At 45.4% G+C, this 18229-nt stretch overlaps 1 protein-coding gene across 11 annotated transcripts in view; it reads right to left on the bottom strand.

Annotated features, from left to right (window-relative positions):
* The window catches only part of CHL1 (cell adhesion molecule L1 like), a 124196-nt gene that overhangs the window by 52657 nt on the left and 53310 nt on the right, over positions 1-18229 (bottom strand). For all 11 annotated transcript variants that reach the window (XM_071756341.1, XM_071756335.1, XM_071756338.1 and 8 more), the window contains 2 exons: positions 2415-2604; positions 388-493 (listed from right to left, as the gene is read on the bottom strand). In XM_071756341.1, coding sequence (XP_071612442.1) covers positions 388-493; positions 2415-2505 — 197 coding nt within the window. In that variant the 5' untranslated portion in view covers positions 2506-2604. The remainder of the gene's footprint in view (positions 1-387; positions 494-2414; positions 2605-18229) is intronic.

Below are 18229 nucleotides of genomic sequence, written 5' to 3'. Positions count from 1 at the left end.
TAAAATGCAAATGTCATCTCTGAATACAGGATTTACTGTTTGTTTTTAAAGGGTTGCTGGGGAAAAGGCAGCAGGCAGCTGGGACCTTCTGGTTCCCATTCCTCACCTCCTATCATTTGCAGCCCAGCCCAGCCAAGCTCTTTTAAATCATGGGGTGAACTTGGCACATGGGAGAGAAAACAGAACATCTCCCAAGAAGGAAAAGGCATCTTGCTCTCTGTTCACAGAGGGAATGGAAGTGACCCAGCAAGAAAAGCTGAATGGCCAAAATGGAAACCCAAAACCTGGTTGAAGGTGGTGAGCAGGTCCCTTTCCCTTCACCAAACCAGCAAACCCTAAAAGCAAGCTCCATCTCTGCTTGGTCCTGTAGGGATCAGCAGTACTCACCTGGGCTGGGGGTTCCCTTTAGCTTCACACTTCATTGTAAAGTCCTCATCAAAAGGGTAGGCAACCTGGGTGTGGGATTGCTCTGTGATTGTTGGGAGCTGCACAACTGAACACAAAGAGGAACTGGGTTAAAATGCCACTTCAGCAAAACTCTGCTCTGCCTGGGCCCTTTCATTGAAGGGGACAACACCAAGACTGCCTTGCTCCTGGGAAGGTGCTCATCCTCCTCTTCCTGGCACTGACAGAACTCCCAGCTCCCAAAACTGAGCCCTGCATTGACCCAGTGGGCAGAGGGAGGAGTGACAGCAGGGACAGGTTCAGCCAGACCCTCCTGAGCATCACCAGCACCCCTGTGTGACCAGCCCCAGGCCAGAGGAGAGCTGGGGTCCTGCTGAAGCCAAAGGCAAAGCATGGAAATGTGGACTGCTGAACTTATTCAGTCAATACCTGGCTTTTGAAATCCAGAGACAGCTACACACACATGAAGCAGCAAACTGCATCCTAGATAAAACTGCCAGGAAATCCATGGACTGCAAAGACAACTTAATACCTCCTCCAGGGCACAGCAGGGGAAAAGAGCCCTTACCAGTCCCATGGTCACAAAATGATGTTTCACTAACTTTTTTGTCCTTTTCTTTCTTTTCTTAGGGAATTAAAGTGTTGTGAGTGCCTGTGTGACAGAGCTGCAGAAGGGAGAATGCTCCCTGCAGTGGAGCTGGGGATAATAGGATCATCACATTGCTCTAAACAGCCAGGAAGAAAATTAACATCCTCTTCTGGTTTCTCTTTTAAGTTCAGGAAGCTCCAAGCTGAAGCAGAACGTGGTGTCTGCCATACTGTGTGGTCTCAAAGCCAAACAATTCCAGGCCCACCAGCTTCACTGATCAGACATAATTCCTTTTTATTAAAATCTCAAATGCTTCATTAAAGCAAATTAAGAGCAGGATGGCTCCCCTGTGTAGGTACTTAAAAGCAGAGGATGCCCAGTTTGTCTTGCACTATAGTCCCAGCTCCCCTTTTGCTTTACTTAAACACAAGGACAAGTGGTACCTTCCTCTGAAAAACTGCTACTTCCAAACCTAAAAAGTTTGGATAGCTTTAAATCAATATTCTGCCCACTTGCTTGATGGCCTCCTCCTCTGCAGCCAGGGCTCCTGGCAGGCCCACAGGATGCCCTGACACTGGAATTCTCCTACACTGAGCCCACAGCACCCAAAGCCCTGCAGAGATCCTAAGTTTCTTTTTCCTTAGGTTTGTATGTTTATTTAATTATTCCCACCATCATTAATTCAAAACCAAATACTGCTGAGTGTTGCTTTGTTTTTTGTTTTTTTTTTTCCTTTTTCCCCCCAAAATCCCTGTAGTTTGTAAGCCTTGTGGTCCTTTTAGGTTTGAAAAAAGCAAAGCCTGGGAGGTCTGGGCTTTACTCCAGGCAGTGGGGTCCAGTGCCTTTTATTGGATCATCCCCCTTGAGCCTCATCTCATATTTTACCCATGCCCTGAAACCACACTGACCATGTAAAAGAGGCACTTTGAATGCATCCTGGACAGAGAAGGATAAAGGAGATGCTCCCAGGGCAGGATGCCAGGCACAGGAAATTCTGCTCTGGGGACCATTGCAGGCCCTGAGACTTCCACCTGCTCCTGAAGAGGCTGAAAAGGCAGCTTGGAAGACAAGGCTCCAAGTACATCAAATAAAATGGAGATTCAGGGAGATTCAGAGCCAGAAGGAGGAATTTATGTGGAGGACAAACCCAAACCCTCAGAGTTAAGCCATGGCCTGGATTACAAACACCAAGTATCTGAGATAAGACAAGTTTACCACTACACATTTAAACAGACCCAAAAAAGGTGGCTTATGCTTTATCACACCTGAATTTCCCAAAGGCCACGCTCTGGCAGAATTAAATTCAAAAGATAAAACTGCAAAGCAGGGTTTAATATTTTTTGCTTTGGGGAAATGTTTAAAAAATACGAGGGCTACAAAAACAAAGCAGCAAAGTGTTCAGTAAATAGCTACAACTCACCTGATAATGGTATTTCAATAGCTGCTGCCAAACTCAATACAAAGAAAAACAGGCATATGGTGATCCCTTTTGTGCTTAACAGCATCTCCATCACTCTTCTGTAAACAAGGAGCCCAAACAGGATGAGAGATACCTTCTGCTTCCTTTCACCCTCACTTCAAATCAGATGTGAGGACATGAAATTGAAAGCCTAGTGAGGAAAAAAAAAAACAAAAAATCAGCCATGTGAGCTTGCAATAGCAACTTGGTTCTAACAAGGTTACTAAATTAAAGTGATGCTTCAGGATTTGCAGCTGAACAGTAAATTGGACTAAGTGGTACAATTTCCACTCCTCTCACTCCCCCCCACCTGGCTTTGGGAAGGTCTTCTGTCAAATTTCTATCCAAAAAATACCTGCACAGAAGTAGAAATCCATTATAGCACAGAAGTATAATTACTTTTTGGTTTGCAATTAAAAGTAGAGATGGTTTCAAATACTGTGTATTTGTAGTCATTCCAGTTCATAAATTCCTCTAATGAGAATTGTGTAAGTTGGAAAGAAATGCAAGAGACCTAATGAGGGAAATTTGGAACACTAATGACCTTGTTCATAAATCTCATATGTCCTTAATCTTCCATTTATGTATCTGAAAGGACACAATCTAGTTTAGTTCATTAATCAGGACCAGAACATGAAACCTTTGCTTTCCTTCCATAATCCCAGAACGACTTTTTCCACAATCCATTATCCATCCTCAGGTTCTGCCTTAGGAGGCAAAAATATCAGGGGGCTGCCAAGAGGAGACACATTCAGCTGTAATGAGCATTTAAGTGTCATTCACAGGGGGGGTAAAGGAGAGAGAATTCTGCAGAAATGGACACGCAGAGGATTTCAGTGCTCAGCAGCATTCAGAGCACCCCAGTGGAACAGTAACTGGTACAAGATGTGTTCTGGACCCTGTGCATCTTTGACACACAGCACGAGGGGACATCAGCCTCCAAAGAATTTAGCCCCCAGCTGTCAAGATAATTTGACAAGAGCAATTTTCAGGACAAGGCTACTCTGCTGGAGGAAAGGACCAGCACCCAGGCAGCTCAGCCCTGCACAGCACACTGAGCTCTGCCTGGAGTGGTTCTGCACCCATAGCAAGGAATTCACAGCCCAAGCCTGGCTCACACAGACAGCTCTGCTGCCTTTACACATACCACCAGGGTAATCAGGGATCAGAAAAGCAATCCCAGGATCACTGAGAGCACGAGGGGGTGGGCAGGGACCCAGGCAGCAGTGGGATGCTCCCCCTGACCCAGCACAGCTGCAGCTGGAGCAGGGAAAGCACCGGGCCCCGCAGCCACCGCACATCTGTCCGGGACACTTTGCTCCTGATGGTCAGTTTGCCAGAGCTGGGCAAAACACAGGCATGGAGCAGGGATTTCCCTTTCACCCTGCATGCTCCCTCTTGCATCAGGTCTGGGAGATGAGCAGCACCTTGTGCTGTGCTCCTTTCTCCAGGGGCATCAGGAGAATCAGTTCAGTTCGCTCGCTCCCCGGTTCACCAAACAAACTTTCTGCAAGTTAACGTCTCTGAAAACCAAAAATCCCTGGGTGAAGATTGCAATTGGCCAAGGAGGGGACTAGAGACAGACACTATAATCACATAAGCCTCATTTGTTTAGAAATGAGGCTAAAAACCAGCTGTCTTATAAGTAACTTAAGCAAGGAGTGCTCGGTGCTGGAAGCCACCTAATCTGCTTAGTGCCTGGCAGCCAGGAGGACAGTGCAGAAGGGGGGGATAGAAAGGACAGGGACCTGCCACCCTCAGGCTGTACCTGGGTGAAAAGCAGGCAGAATCGGGCAAGATCAGTAAGTTCTGTTTTGTGGCAGTCAATATTTCCCTCAGCCACGGAGCCCTCCTCACTCTCAGGCCCAGGTGTGGGTGACAGGGATGCTGCCAGCAACCCCTCCAGCCACACAGCCCCACACAGCTGATGCTGACAAAAATCCCCCCAGCCCTGCTGCCTGCAGATCACAGAATCCTAGAATTGGCTGGGTTGGAAGGGACCTCAGAGCTCATCAAGTCCAACCCTTGATCCACTCCCCCCGTGGTTCCCAGCCCATGGCACTGAGTGCCACATCCAGGCTCTTTGGAAATATCTCCAGGGATGGAGAATCCACCCCTTCCCTGGGCAGCCCATTCCAATGCCTGATCACCCTCTCCAGAAAGAAATTCTTTCTAATGTCCAACCTAAACCTCCCCTGGCACAACTTGAGACCTCTTGTGCCCTCTTGTCTTACTGAGAGTTGCCTGGGAAAAGAGCCCAACCCCCCCCTGGCTCCAACCTCCTTTCAGGGAGTTGTAGAGAGTGATGAGGTCTCCCCTGAGCCTCCTCTTTTCCAGCCTCAACACCCCCAGCTCCCTCAGCCTCTCCTCATAGGATCTGTGCTGGATCCCTTCACCAGCCCAGTTGCCTAGATGGGACACTGCTGGGGACAAAGCCACCCTCCCCCCCTCCCAGCTTCTGACAGCTCCAGGAAGCAGAGCATCCCATGCCAGGATGCCAAGGGGAGGCAGGGGAGCCAGGATTGTGAGGAGTAGGAAGCACCTTTTGGTAGCAATCTTCCAAAGTATAGATTCAGCTTAAAATCCAGAAAAAGCAAGAAAACAGCTTAATTCCTTAACTAAACCTACCATCTTAATGAAGGGACGTAGAGGGAAGAAGAAATAAAAAGAATATCCTTTATCATGTGGAACAGCACCACCTGCCCCTGCCTGTCCAGCTCCTTGCTCCTTTTCCTGTCTGGAATACCAACACAGCACCAGCAGAGCTCTGGAACTGCTGGCAGTGGACTTGTGGACTCCAGGAAACCTCCCTGCAGCTGCATTTTACTTCTGCCTGGTTTGCCTGGGTTTTTTCCCCTGAAACTGCAGAGGCCCTGCTTGAATCACCCACCTTCCAGCATCTCCAGCACCCAAAAAATCCCCAGCCCCTTCCTAAAGCACAGAATACCAGACTGCTTTGGGATTTTTGGGTTTGTCCCATGGGCAGGGACACCTCCAACAGCCCAGGGTGCTCCTAGCCCCATCCAACCTCCAACACTGCTAGGGATGGGGCAGCCACAGCTTCTCTGGATAACCTGGGCCAGAGGCTCAGCACGCTCATGATGATGAAGAATTTCTTCCTCATGTCCAACCTAAATCTCCCCTCTTCCAGTTTAAAGCCACCACTTCTTGTCCTATTTTTTCATGCCCTTATAAACAGTGAGCACTACCAGACACCCTCCAGACACCCCATCCATCCCAGCTCTGACTGCAGCTGAGTAGCCCAACCTCAGGCAGCACAATCCTTCCCTCCTATGATAATGAAACTCCAATCCCAAATTTCTCATCCCGTGCCAGTTCCTAGCAAATGATCAATTTAACTGCTGAGGTGATTTAGAGAAACAAAGGAGGAAGCTGGGCAATACCTGGAGACTCAGGGCAGGTTTCTGTCTCTCTGGAGCCCAAACCCAATGTTCTCCTGAGGTCTGGTGAGTGCAAGATTTTGCCAATTTTTGACCTTGGTGAAAAGCTCAGCTCTGCTTTCTGAGCCCTTGTGCTGCAGCAGGCTCTGAGCTTGCTTTGGATCCCTGCTTTTTCCCAGGAATCCCACATCCTCCTTTGTTCTCACACAGAGAAATGCAGCATCCCTTGCACCAGGGAGGGGGCAAAAGAAAACTGCAGAAAACCTTTCCTTGGCACAATGATTTAAAATACACACAACAACAAATGCTGCATGTGCAATCCCCTCCTCTTCCATTTTCTTTTTCCCCCTTTCCCCTCCATTTCTATTTTTATATTTGCTTTTCTCTGCCTCAGGCTTAAAGTCAAGTCATTTGAATTCACTGCAAATTCTTATCTGTGGTTTCTTACCTGCAAATCATTATTTACAGTGCTGTTCAGTTAATAGTAAATACTGATTGCTCTAAGGACAGCTCATTTGTTTGTTTAATGAGCTGCCTTTGACTCAGAATGGACAAATCTTTCAAACTATCAGGATTTCTAAGGAGCAATGCAGTTCCAGGTTCTGTTATTGTATACCACTGCTTCCAGAAGCATGTAATAAAAATATTGGACAACTCAACAAGGAAAAAAAATGAAATTTGCATTCATCTCATCAACCCAGTGAAGAATTTTCCTTACACGTAATTACTACATTAAAATTGCTCATAAATAGTAACAGGATGACAGCCAAAATTCCCAGATTACTGGTCTGCTGCTTCCAAGAGAAACTCTATTGCCCTATTAAATATGGCACAAATCTCAGCTGCTTGGTTCCCTTTTAAAAGCTGTCACACTTGCTCCTTGTCTAATTCCTGCACAGCCCAGATCTTCATGGAAGGAATATTCTAGGGGAAGGTGCTCATGCAGGGGGGGTGGAACTGGATGAGTTTAAGGTCCCTCCCAACACAACCAGTTTGGGATTCTGTGATCACAGTGAGGAATTGGAGAGTGGAGGGGAGCAGGGATGCTCCACCTGCCTCTTTCCTCTGCTCCCAGCTCCGTGCCCTGCTTCAGGGGACACTGCAGGTGACAGTGACAACAAGGACTGCTCAGACCATGGTGATCTCCATCCCTCTCAGCTTCCAGGCCCACACAGAACCAACACCACTGCCCTTTTCCATGGCACAAGTAGGAACACCCCCTCCTGCACTACTTAGCTAAGAAAGGTTGAGATTTATCCCAGTGAAACCCAAACTGTAATACTGCTACAAGAGTAATAATGCGGTTGCTCCTTTTTTTTTTTTCCCTCCTGAACCTCCCCAGGCCATTCAGAGTCACTCATGTTTGGAAAAGATGAGAAGGAATATTCATGAAGGAATATTCACCATTTTACTCCAGGTGTTAATATTATCCACAGCATTTCCCCTACAAGCTTTTTGACATCCCACTGTTAGTAGCAGGGAGAAGATAACCTTCACTTGACTCTGTCCCCATCACCTATTTTGGGATGTTGGCAGATCTCAGACAAACAGCCTCTGATGCACGTGCTGGAGGTGATTAAAATGAGGATCCAAATCAGAAAGACATTCTTCCTGCCATGGTAAAATACTTCCAAATAGACTGCAGCACATAGGCATGAAGATTTTTTTTTTTTTAAGATGCAATTCCACTCTCAGGAGATTTAGCAAGAGAAGTCTGTGTATTAACAACCCCATGGGGAGCTCCAGGCTGGGCACAGAGTGGCTGAGAGCAGCCAGACAGAGAGGGACCTGGGAGTCTGGATTGCCAGGAAGCTGAACAGGAGCCAGCAGTGTGCCCAGGTAGCCAAGAAGGCCAATGGCATCCTGGGCTGGCTCAGGAACAGCGTGGCCAGCAGGTCCAGGGAAGGGATTCTGCCCCTGTGCTCAGCCCTGGGGAGGCCACAGCTTGAGTCCTGTGTCCAGTTCTGGGCCCCTCAGCTCAGGAAGGAGATTGAGGTGCTGGAGCAGGTCCAGAGAAGAGCAAGGAGGCTGGGAAGGGATCCAGCACAAGTCCTGTGAGGAAGGGCTGAGGGAGCTGGGGGTGTTGAGGCTGGAGAAGAGGAGGCTCAGGGGAGACCTCATCACTCTCTCCAACTCCCTGAAAGGAGGTTGGAGCCAGGGGGGGGTTGGGCTCTTTTCCCAGGCAACTCTCAGCAAGACAAGAGGGCACAAGAGGTCTCAAGTTGTGCCAGGGGAGGTTTAGGTTGGACATTAGAAAGAATTTCTTTCTGGAGAGGGTGCTCAGCCATTGGAATGGGCTGCCCAGGGAAGGGGTGGATTCTCCATCCCTGGAGATATTTCAAAAGAGCCTGGATGTGGCACTCAGTGCCATGGGCTGGGAACCACGGGGGGAGTGGATCAAGGGTTGGACTTGATGAGCTCTGAGGTCCCTTCCAACCCAGCCAGTTCTATGATTCTATGATTCTATGATTATTTATCTAGCCAAGGACTTTATCAATACTATTGGGAGACTCATGTAAAGTAAAAGTTCTCGGTGAGCTAAACAGCTTCAAATCACAAAAATTATGTGTTTCAAATATGATTGCAACTATTATGCTTCCCCACTTCTGTCATCTATCAGCCTTTCAGTTTCTCAAACCACACAAAATGTGACAGATGAGTATAAATAATAAAGACACATATACACAAGGCTGTGGAGTGTTTTACTGTAGCACAAACAGCAGTAAAACATTCAACTCTATAAACAGGGAAGTATTAAAGTTATTTTCCCTGGGATAAGATTTTGAGACATAAGTAGGGAGCTGGGGAGCCCAGTTTGGCAAGTACTGGTTTTGGGAAGAGAAGCCAAACACTGACACAGGTAGGACATGTCCCCAGCCATGCAGGGCACAGCAGGGTGACAGCCACTGCTTGTCCCCAAGCTGGGGCTGAGACCAAGAGCTCAGTTTAATATTAGTGCTGACTGTATGGAAAATCAATTTTTGCCACTTCTGTCTGAGATCTTACCTGAAGCTGAGTGGAAGCTGGAAAGGCACAGGAGCATCTCCCAAGCCCAGGAGATGGCAGCCAGCACCAGAACCCATTTTTTTACAAATAATCCCTGTCTACTCTCAGTTTTTCCAAATAAAATCCTAATCTTCAATCCCCCTGAAGCTTCAGGAGGTCACACCCTGTGCTTTCACACCATTTCAGAGCTAGTTATAAATGCTTAATAATGTCTCATGACCATCACTCTGCCCCACATAATGGCACAGCACCTGACAGACTTGATTGGGTTTGTTTCCTCCATCCAGCAGCTGAATCACTGTGCTGGGGAATCAGAGTACAAGGACCATATTTCTTAAGGCCTTGCACACACACAGTGCCTGAAAATGAGGGTAATGTGGTTTCTAATCAGTACAAATGACCTGTTTGTCTGTAGCTTTCTGCTGGCATTTGCCACCATGAAGCCTCCTTCCTGGGCACTCGCTGCCAAAGAACATGAGGTCTTCAGGTTTTCCTGAGAAAAATAAATAAATGGATTCCCTATTGTTATTTCACCAACATGATTCCTGTAAACTAGATTATCTGAATACTTTGCTGTTGGGTTTGGGGTTTGTTTTCTTTTCCTTACATATTCCAACCTGCTCTATGGGATGGCTCCTTTCAAGTCAGAGTTTGGTTTTCAGCCAGAGTTTGCCAGAGTTTCAAGCCAGAGTTTGGTTTTTAACAGCAGTGTGGAACTAAGCAATGTTTCTGTCAAAATATGGTATTTAAACTTAATAAGTAATTCATCAGTACCCATTTTGGTCTATCTGCTCAACCCATCTAATGTTTGCTGGACTTGACTCAGCCCAGCAGAGCATCATCTGTTAACTCTAAGACAAGGAATTTTAAATAAAACTCCCCCCTTTTGTACTTGCTTCCTGTGAAAATGTGCATGAGCAAGCTAAAGAACTGGAACATCTGATAAAACAATCAGTTTAATACAACTTACACAACTGCTGCACATAAAGCTCCCTTTTGCAGCTCTGGATATTCCAAACAGAAGCCTCCAGGAAAAGCAGCAGAGCAGCAGGAGAGCAGCTCTGCCCTAAGCACAAAACACCTCTGAGCAGCACTGGTAATAAAGGCTCCAAAGGAAATCCCATGTGGAAATCAATACCTGGTTTAGCTTTTTCATAACCCGAGAAATAAAGGTTAACTGTGAGCAGTAGATTGTTTCTGATGAACATGGCATTAAACTCCAGTTGTAATGTTATTGCCCTGGTGCTTACAAGGAAATGGAGCTAAGTGCTGAGGTGCTCATTCCCCCCAGCAGGAGCACATCAGCCTGAACTCCCTGCAGCCAAATTCTGCCTTTATGGATGTTCTTACACATGTGGATAAATACAAATTAAATAAATAAATACAAGCTTGCAAGGATTTAAAGAGAACAAGAGTGCTTAGCCAGGTCACAGCACAGCTCCCCCTGCTCAGCTCATCCTCCCAGACATCCTCCCAGCCTTCTAGGGCTGCCTGGGGACTTCCTGAGACCTTTTGTCTCTAACAGGTTATTCTTCCACAAATGTAAGGACCTTTTTTCTTTCTTGATGATACACTTTGACCTCCATCAGCTGAGAAAACCAGTCCTTCAATATGTACAATATTAAACTTAATAACCTCACTGGCTCTGCCCAGCTCTCTAAGGGTCCTCTCCTCTCCTTCCTTTCTCTCTCTTCCTTCTATTCCCCCTCTTTGCAATTCCATTGCCAAAGTGACCCCTCCAGAGATGGGGTACCCTGACTCCCACAGGTCCTGCTTCAGGCCATCCTCACTCCATGTAAAACTGTTCTTTCCTCAGTTTACCTTTGGCCATGACCATGAGCCAGCAATGTGCCCTTGTGGCCAAGAAGGCCAATGGCATCCTGGGGTGCATTAGAAAGGGGGTGGTCAGTAGGTCAAGAGAGGTTCTCCTCCCCCTCTATTCTGCATTGGTGAGGCCACACCTGGAGTATTGTGTCCAGTTCTGGGCCCCTCAGTTCAAGAAGGACAGGGAAGTGCTTGAAAGAGTCCAGTGCAGAGCTACTGAGATGATTAAGGGAGTGGAACATCTCCCTTATGAGGAAAGGCTGAGGGAGCTGGGGCTCTTTAGTTTGGAGAAAAGGAGACTGAGAGGTGACCTCATCAATGTTTTCAAATATGTAAGGGGTGAGTGTCAGGGAGATGGAGTTAGGCTTTTCTCAGTGGTGACCAGTGATAGGACAAGGGGTAATGGGTGTAAATTGGAGCATAGGAGGTTCAAGTTGAATATCAGAAAAAATTTTTTTACTGTAAGGGTGACGGAGCCCTGGAACAGGCTGCCCAGGGGGGTTGTGGAGTCTCCTTCACTGGAGACATTCAAAACCCACCTGGACACGTTCCTAGGGGATGTACTCTAGGGGGCCCTGCTCTGGCAGGGGGGGTTGGACTAGATGATCTTTTGAGGTCCCTTCCAACCCCTAGGATTCTATGATTCTATGATTCTATGATTCTATGACTGGGCCAACTGGGCAGCAGCTGAGGCCATTCAGCAGCTCCTGTAATAGAGAAGTTGAGGTCTCTAGACACAAATTCAGTCTTTCCTTGAGTGGGAAGCAATCCTTATGGTTACATTCATCTCTGTCCAACCTTTCCCCAGTTCTGGTGAGGCAACAATCCCTCATTCAGGGGAAAATCTGGATTTAAGGTATGGATATACTTCACCCTGCAGCATAAATTGCTTGTGTAAATATTTTTCAGAAGTCTGAGAAATTTAATTAGCGAGTCTCTGAGGTATTTAAAGTCAAAGTTGAATTAAAATTACCATGGTGAAATTTCATATAAAATGTCTTCATTGCAATATAAAGTGCACTTTGCATGACATTTCTACAAATCACCATTAAAAAAAAACCTAAAAAAAGGTTCCTGGCTTTCTATACAGGCACATTCACAGATGTAAGAGCAGTCTGATCCCCCCACGTGTAGCTGTTGGATCTCCTTTTCTTAAAGGCAAGGCCAGACATCCATTCTTTTTTTCTTAACTAATGAAATCAGAGGAATTATTCCAGCAGGAGATAACACAGTAACAGAGGAATGCTGTGAGCCTGACTTTTCCACAGACCCACAACCAGGCAATGAAATCACTCCCCTCACTGCCAACAGAACAGCCCAGACTGGAGCTTTGCAGCTACAGCTGAGAACACCCCTTAAAAATTAAAAGTTATTTTTTGAGGCTTTTGCCACTGTGTGTTTCCTTCAGCTACTACAGCTCCTACATGACTGTGCCACCTTTCTGGCTGAAACCAGTTTTGTGCTAATTGAAATTTTCATCAGCTCACAGGTCAAGCATGAAGTACAGTAGCAACTGTACTCTGGGAGGAGTGTTGGGCAGGCAGGAAGGGAAGGAAAGCAGCTTGCACTTTGTTTTTAGATGAGACTGGAAATGACAGCTTCCTCCAAAGGAGGCAATGCAAATCCTCCTGAACTGCAAAATCAATTTGCAGCAAAGACACTTTTTTCTTTCTGTGCACTTGTTCTCCTACTTTCAAAGCACAAAGAGAAAAAAAAAAGGAGCTTTCTCATGCTAATAAAAGCAAACATGCATTATAGTAAAGCAACACCTCCTAGGAGAAATCCTTGAAAACCTCTGGTGAAAGCCAGCTCATGCCAGAGCTGCAGTTTTAGGCAGGCAGAGCCCTATTGACTTGGAAATGTGGGCAGGGAGCTGTCAAGCAGAGCTCAGAAGAAACAGCATCTCCCCTCCCATTAACACACAAAGCTCCCTGGGGGTCTGAAGGGAGAGATGCTGCACTCCACCAGGTAGGAAAATCTGCAGCACCCACTGGGCTCCAGCTGAGAGCACAGTGTGCTGGTGAGGAGCAATCCCATGCCAGGAAAACCTTCCCACCACAACAGAAAGCAGGAAAGCATTCAGGGGTTCACTTGGCAGAAGTGATTTCCCAGCACAGGTTTGGGTTTGCTTGGGACCAGGTGAATAAGAGGAGGGAAAAAACAAGCAAAGAGTTCAATTGCAAATAATTCACCTCTAGGAAGAGCAGAAAACAGATACTATTCCCACTTAATCCATAAGGGATTTGTTTCCTGATGCATTCCACACAGGTGAAATCATTCCCAACTGTCAAATAGCTAAAATCCTCAAGCCAAGCCCACTCTTCCCTCCATTCCATGCCAGACACACGTTCACAGCACTTCTCTGCCCCAGGGATTCAGGGCAGCTCATTCCCAAGATCCCAAGAGGAAAATCCTGGCAGGCTTCACAGCAAAACCTTCAACCCAAAGCAAAAGCCAACATCAAAAAGTGAAGCAAATCTCCTTTCAGATCAATGTCACCCTTGTATCTCAGCACCATAATGATAGGAGACAGTGAAAGTCATCAGGACACTGTTTCTGATTGAAATTACAGTCAGAGGCTCATGACAGCTGAGAGTGTCACAGCCAATGAACTTGGGTACTTTCTGCCTTCCTCTGATTTCTCCTTCTGTGTAATAAAAGGATTTGCTCTTCCAGCCTCTCCCAGTGCTTCCTTTTCCAAGAAGGCCACTCAGCTTCCAACAGTTCTCATGCTATTAGAGATTCAAGGGATTACTTTAAAAAAAAATAATGTAATGATTTAATCACAGACGCTGCACGGCAGCATTTAGGGATAAAAGTTAAACACCATCCATGGCACTGCAGGAGAAATTAGAGAATCCTGGCATGTTCTGGGAGCACCTTCTCTCACTTTGGGTGCTTTGGTTTCTTCTACAGGAGGATTCACAGTGCCCTGTGGGATTTGCAAGGAAAGGAAAGAAATTCCTGAGGAATTGACTTTGGGAAGTAAGTGCAAGGTTTGGCCCTTTGCAGGACAAAGTCTGAGCACATGGTAGCATCAGAGAAGAATGGAGATTTCATCCTGAATCTACAATTCCTAATTTCCTTGTGGTTTTGTCTTAGATGCTGGAGTCAAGGTGCTGTAGAGGACAAATTTACAGCTGAAAAATAAACAATAAGCTTAAAAAAAAAACCCACACATGCAAAAAGCCAGCCCACATGTGTGAGGTTTCCCTTTTTTAGCCAGAACCATTACAATCCCAGCAGAGACATGGGAGAAACTGGTGGGACAAGTGTCTGGCTGGGATCCCCAGGGAGGAAAGAGCTGATAATCCCAATGGAGTGCTCAAGACATTCTTCTAAGTAGCCTAATGCTACAATTTATCTGCTCATCATTTGGTTGCAGTAGCTTGGGTGAATGGAAAGGTTTTGTACCAGGGCTTTCAGGGGCTTTTTGAGTCTTTGATGAGGTGAAGATTCCTTCCAAGCATGGGCAGCAGTTGTTTCACCAGTGTAAAAGAAAAGTGTTGCTCAAAAAGCTCCAGATCCCAATGACTTTTTCACTCCAACAGTTGCTTCTCTCCGTTTTTTCAGGGCACTGAATCAAAACATCAATCAGCTACACTGAAGACGTGACAATATATTATATATATCTACTGGAGCTGTGAAAGGAAGGGAAAAAGGCTTTGTAATTCTGCATCCCTCTCCCCTGGATCCACATTTCTCATCCCTTTGGCTGCCAGCCAGATGCAGAGAAGCAGCTGGCAGTGACTGCATTGCTTCCAGGTGATCACACAGACATTGCAGTGAAGACTTGATCTCCAGAAATACAATCTGACTCCAAGGTGGTGGCTCAGCAGAGAACAATGAGGAAGCAACACATGCAGCCACACACACTATCCAAAAAAAAAAAACCCTTAAAATGACTTGAAAAACCTTCAGATTACTCACCTGTTTCCTAAGTACCCGGAGGAAAATGTGTGGAAGGAAATTGGGCAAAACTAAGTCCATTTCCCAGTGGGGATTTGCTAAAGTGGCTCCTGAGACCAGACAGAAGAATGGTTTAGAAACAGCCCAGAGGTGTTGCCCACCAACTCATGAATGTAATTATGACACTAATTTTCCTTTCTCTTTACTTTTGCTACTCTTTGCATTCCCTGAGAACAGTAAAACACATGCACCTAAACTACACCATCAAATATTAAGCCCTTGTTCCAAAACCTGGAGCTGCTTCTGGTTGCCTGTGATGTGACTGTATGAATACTGAGCACAAAAAGACCACATTTTACCCTCTCCCAGTTATGGAAAACCCTGAACTCCACCTTGCTGCAAATTAAAGTAAATAATCTTAAATTAGAAGTGCAGCAAACATATGTCAGGAATGGAAAATTCTACTTGAACAATTAAAATCTATTAAAGTTAGATAAAATGTAAGGAAAAACCTGATGTTGAATGTCAAAGAGGCAGAAGCATGGCCTTCATTCCCCATTCTGCCCATGAATTCTGCTCTTCAGAACCAGACTTTTGCTCAGCAGCCCATCTGCAGATCTCTTGCACTAATCAATTACACACACATTGGGGAAAAGTGTTCTCCATGTGAAAACTGAATTATACATTGGGTACACAGCTTGTACAGCATCACGTGGTGCTCTACCTTTTCCCTTAAAAGAAAAAAAAAATGACAATGGAGAAATCACAACTATTGGGGTCATGGTTTTTAATCTCATTTTTATCACATCACATGGATAGATCCAATTTACTGCCCTCTGATCTCACAGAACTGATTATGCACCTTAAAAAGAATAAACCAGAAAATGGCCAAGAAAACCAGGGAGAGGAGTTAGTTATGGAAAAAACAAGAATTTCACACCACCTTCTGAACATTTCACTCTCAAGTAGCTGCTTCTTCATGTTTCCTTGAAGCCTACAAAGGTCCCCAGAGCTTGGGAAAGGTGTTCTAAGTGGCTTTGCTCCTTACAACCCTGAGTATTCCAAAGCACAGACATTCCCTGCTCTTCTTGCTTGTCCAACCCAACTGATGTGTTTGTCCCTTGGGGTAATCAACATCTTTTATCCTGAGCTGCATCTGTGGAAGCCTGATGGGTGCTCTTAGGTACTGCCTGAAAAATATGGCTGCATTATTATAAATGCTATCTCATGTTCCTTGGAAAGCATGGATCATCTAGAGGTCTGGATCAAGAAAAAAGAAACTCCCAGAGAGTGGCATTAACTGAGCAAAAGTGCCAAGAGTGGGACAGTGCCCTGGCCCTAGGGCTGCAGCAGGGAGCCACATGCCCAGCTGGAATTCAGTCACTGAGCACTTGGAAAGAACTAATCCCAAACCTACTAAATTCTGGTTAATTCTCCATGGCAGAAAAGCCAATGGGAGCTTTTCTTACTAGGCCAAGTACAGCTAAACCAGGGCTAACAGGAGCTGGCAGGTGATGTGATGAATTCCTTGACACACCCCTCTTGATTTTTTGGCAACTGTGGAAAACTCCCAGAGCTTGAAGCATCCTGGTTTTCCAAACAGGCAGAGAAGGAGCAAATGGCTATAAAAGACATTGCAATGGAAAAAATAAAAAATGCAGTTACAGTGCATCCCCCTTGAGCTTCTCCCTCCACTCTCCTTCTCCCTTTATTTAGCTGAAGTTATTTAAAGGACAGCTCAGTGTTTAAGCAGCTGCTGCCATGCCCAGTCAGCCCAAGCAGCTCTTTTAATTAAATATTTGCTGCTGTGTGATTTTTTCTCTCCCCTTCTGGCCAAGGTTTGTTCTTGCAGAGATAAAAGGTCTGTGGAGCAGCCTCCTCTGCCTGCAAAGTCTCAGAATGATCCCATGTCTCCACAAAAATTAATTTTATGATAGGCACTGTGACATTCCCTATCAAGGAGAACCATCAACAATAAGGAAATGAAACAAAACTACCTGGGATTTAATAATCATTATTAAATGATATCATTTATATAATTAAACCTCAATAAGAACTCCAGCCTCTCTCTCTTACAGCTGGCAAACTGGCAGAGCCCTTCACAAAGTGATTTTTATTTTTTTTTTCCCCTTTTCTCCCACCAAGAACTGAAATGTTGATGAGGTGAATGATAGCACAGCACGTGCTAAGCAGGTTTGCAGAGAGAAAGAGAGCTGAGTATCCCAATGGGAATAAGAGAATTCTCAAGAAATACAGATTTTAAGGAGATTTCTTAGAAATTTATCTGAGAATTTCTTCCCAGTCAGGACCAGCAATGCCTCCATCATGGTTTAGGGCATTTCCTAGCTAGGATCAGCCAGGCACTGGGTTTATTCTATCCTATGTGTTAAGGGAATTGTTCACTGTGTTCTTCCCAGCAGGTAACCCTAGGAAGAGGATTAAAGACAATTGACCAAGTGCTGGTAAAGTATCAGTAAAGGTTTGAGTTCCTCAGGGAACAGCTGCTTTCCTACTGACATCTCACATAGCAGATCTGTCTTGCCTCATCTTTACCTGGTCTAAGCCTGACTCAGAGAGTCTCACCTATTCCATAGGATTTTTTTTGGTTGGAAAAGACCTTTCAGTTCCCCCAGCACTGCCAAATCCACCATTAAACCAGATCTACAAAGCTTTTAAACACCCTCAGGGATGGGGACTCCACCATCCTGGAAAAAAAAGAAAGTGTGGAGAGAAAAAAAAAAAAAAAAAAGAAAAAAAAAAAAAAAAAAGGAGAAAGAAAAAAGAAGAAAGAAAAAAGAAAAAAGAGAAAGGAGAAAAGAGAAGAGAAAAAAGAAAACAGGAAAAAGAAGAAAGAGGAAAAAGAAAAGAGGAAAAAGAAGGAAAAAGAAAAGAGAAAAGAAAAAAGAAAAAAGAAAAAGGAAAAAAGAAAAAAGGAAACCTGGCCATTGGACCCATTTTGACACTGGATGTAGAAAAAATAAAGGGAAAAAAATGAAGCACATTGAGGCTCAAAGCACTGAGCAGGGAACTGGAGATCCCAGCCTGGGGGGAGCAGCCTGAGGGGGGACAGAGGGAGCAGCTCAGGCAGGAGCAGCCCAGCAGTCAGCTCTTCATTCCACAGAGGATTTCAAACCTGTCCCAACACTCCAAGCTGAGAGCTGCAGTGGGAATTCACTTCAAAAAGACAGACTAATAACACCCAGCACGTTTTATTTGCCTCTGTATAACTGAGATCTATTAAGACAGCCAAGATGAGCTCTTGTGTTGCATCTGAACACTGGCACTCCCCCTACACCAGGCTGCAGCCTTTGGGTCAGGATAGATGCTCACTGGTTAAAAAAATAGAAAAAAAATATCTGATTTTTGTTTCTATAGCAAACCTCTAGAATTCTACTCATGTATTCCATCTCTTTTCCCTGTTTTTTCAGCCAAGAGAAACGACAAGGAGAGCAAAGCAAGGCTGGGGTTGGGGCCACTCTCTGTTACACATCTCAGAAAAACCTTTTTGGGGGTCATTTACTAATATGATACATAAAAATTACTACATCACAGCAAGTCAGAGATACCTGTGAGGAACAGAAAAGGGCAGCATCCCTCTGCTCTTCTCAGATCCATTCCTCAGTAATCCCAAATTCA

The sequence above is a fragment of the Heliangelus exortis genome, chromosome 12 (genome assembly GCF_036169615.1).
Source record: "Heliangelus exortis chromosome 12, bHelExo1.hap1, whole genome shotgun sequence".
Lineage (NCBI taxonomy): Eukaryota > Metazoa > Chordata > Aves > Apodiformes > Trochilidae > Heliangelus > Heliangelus exortis.
Note: the sequence above shows the minus strand (reverse complement) of the source record. Positions and strands in the feature narration are given on the sequence as shown.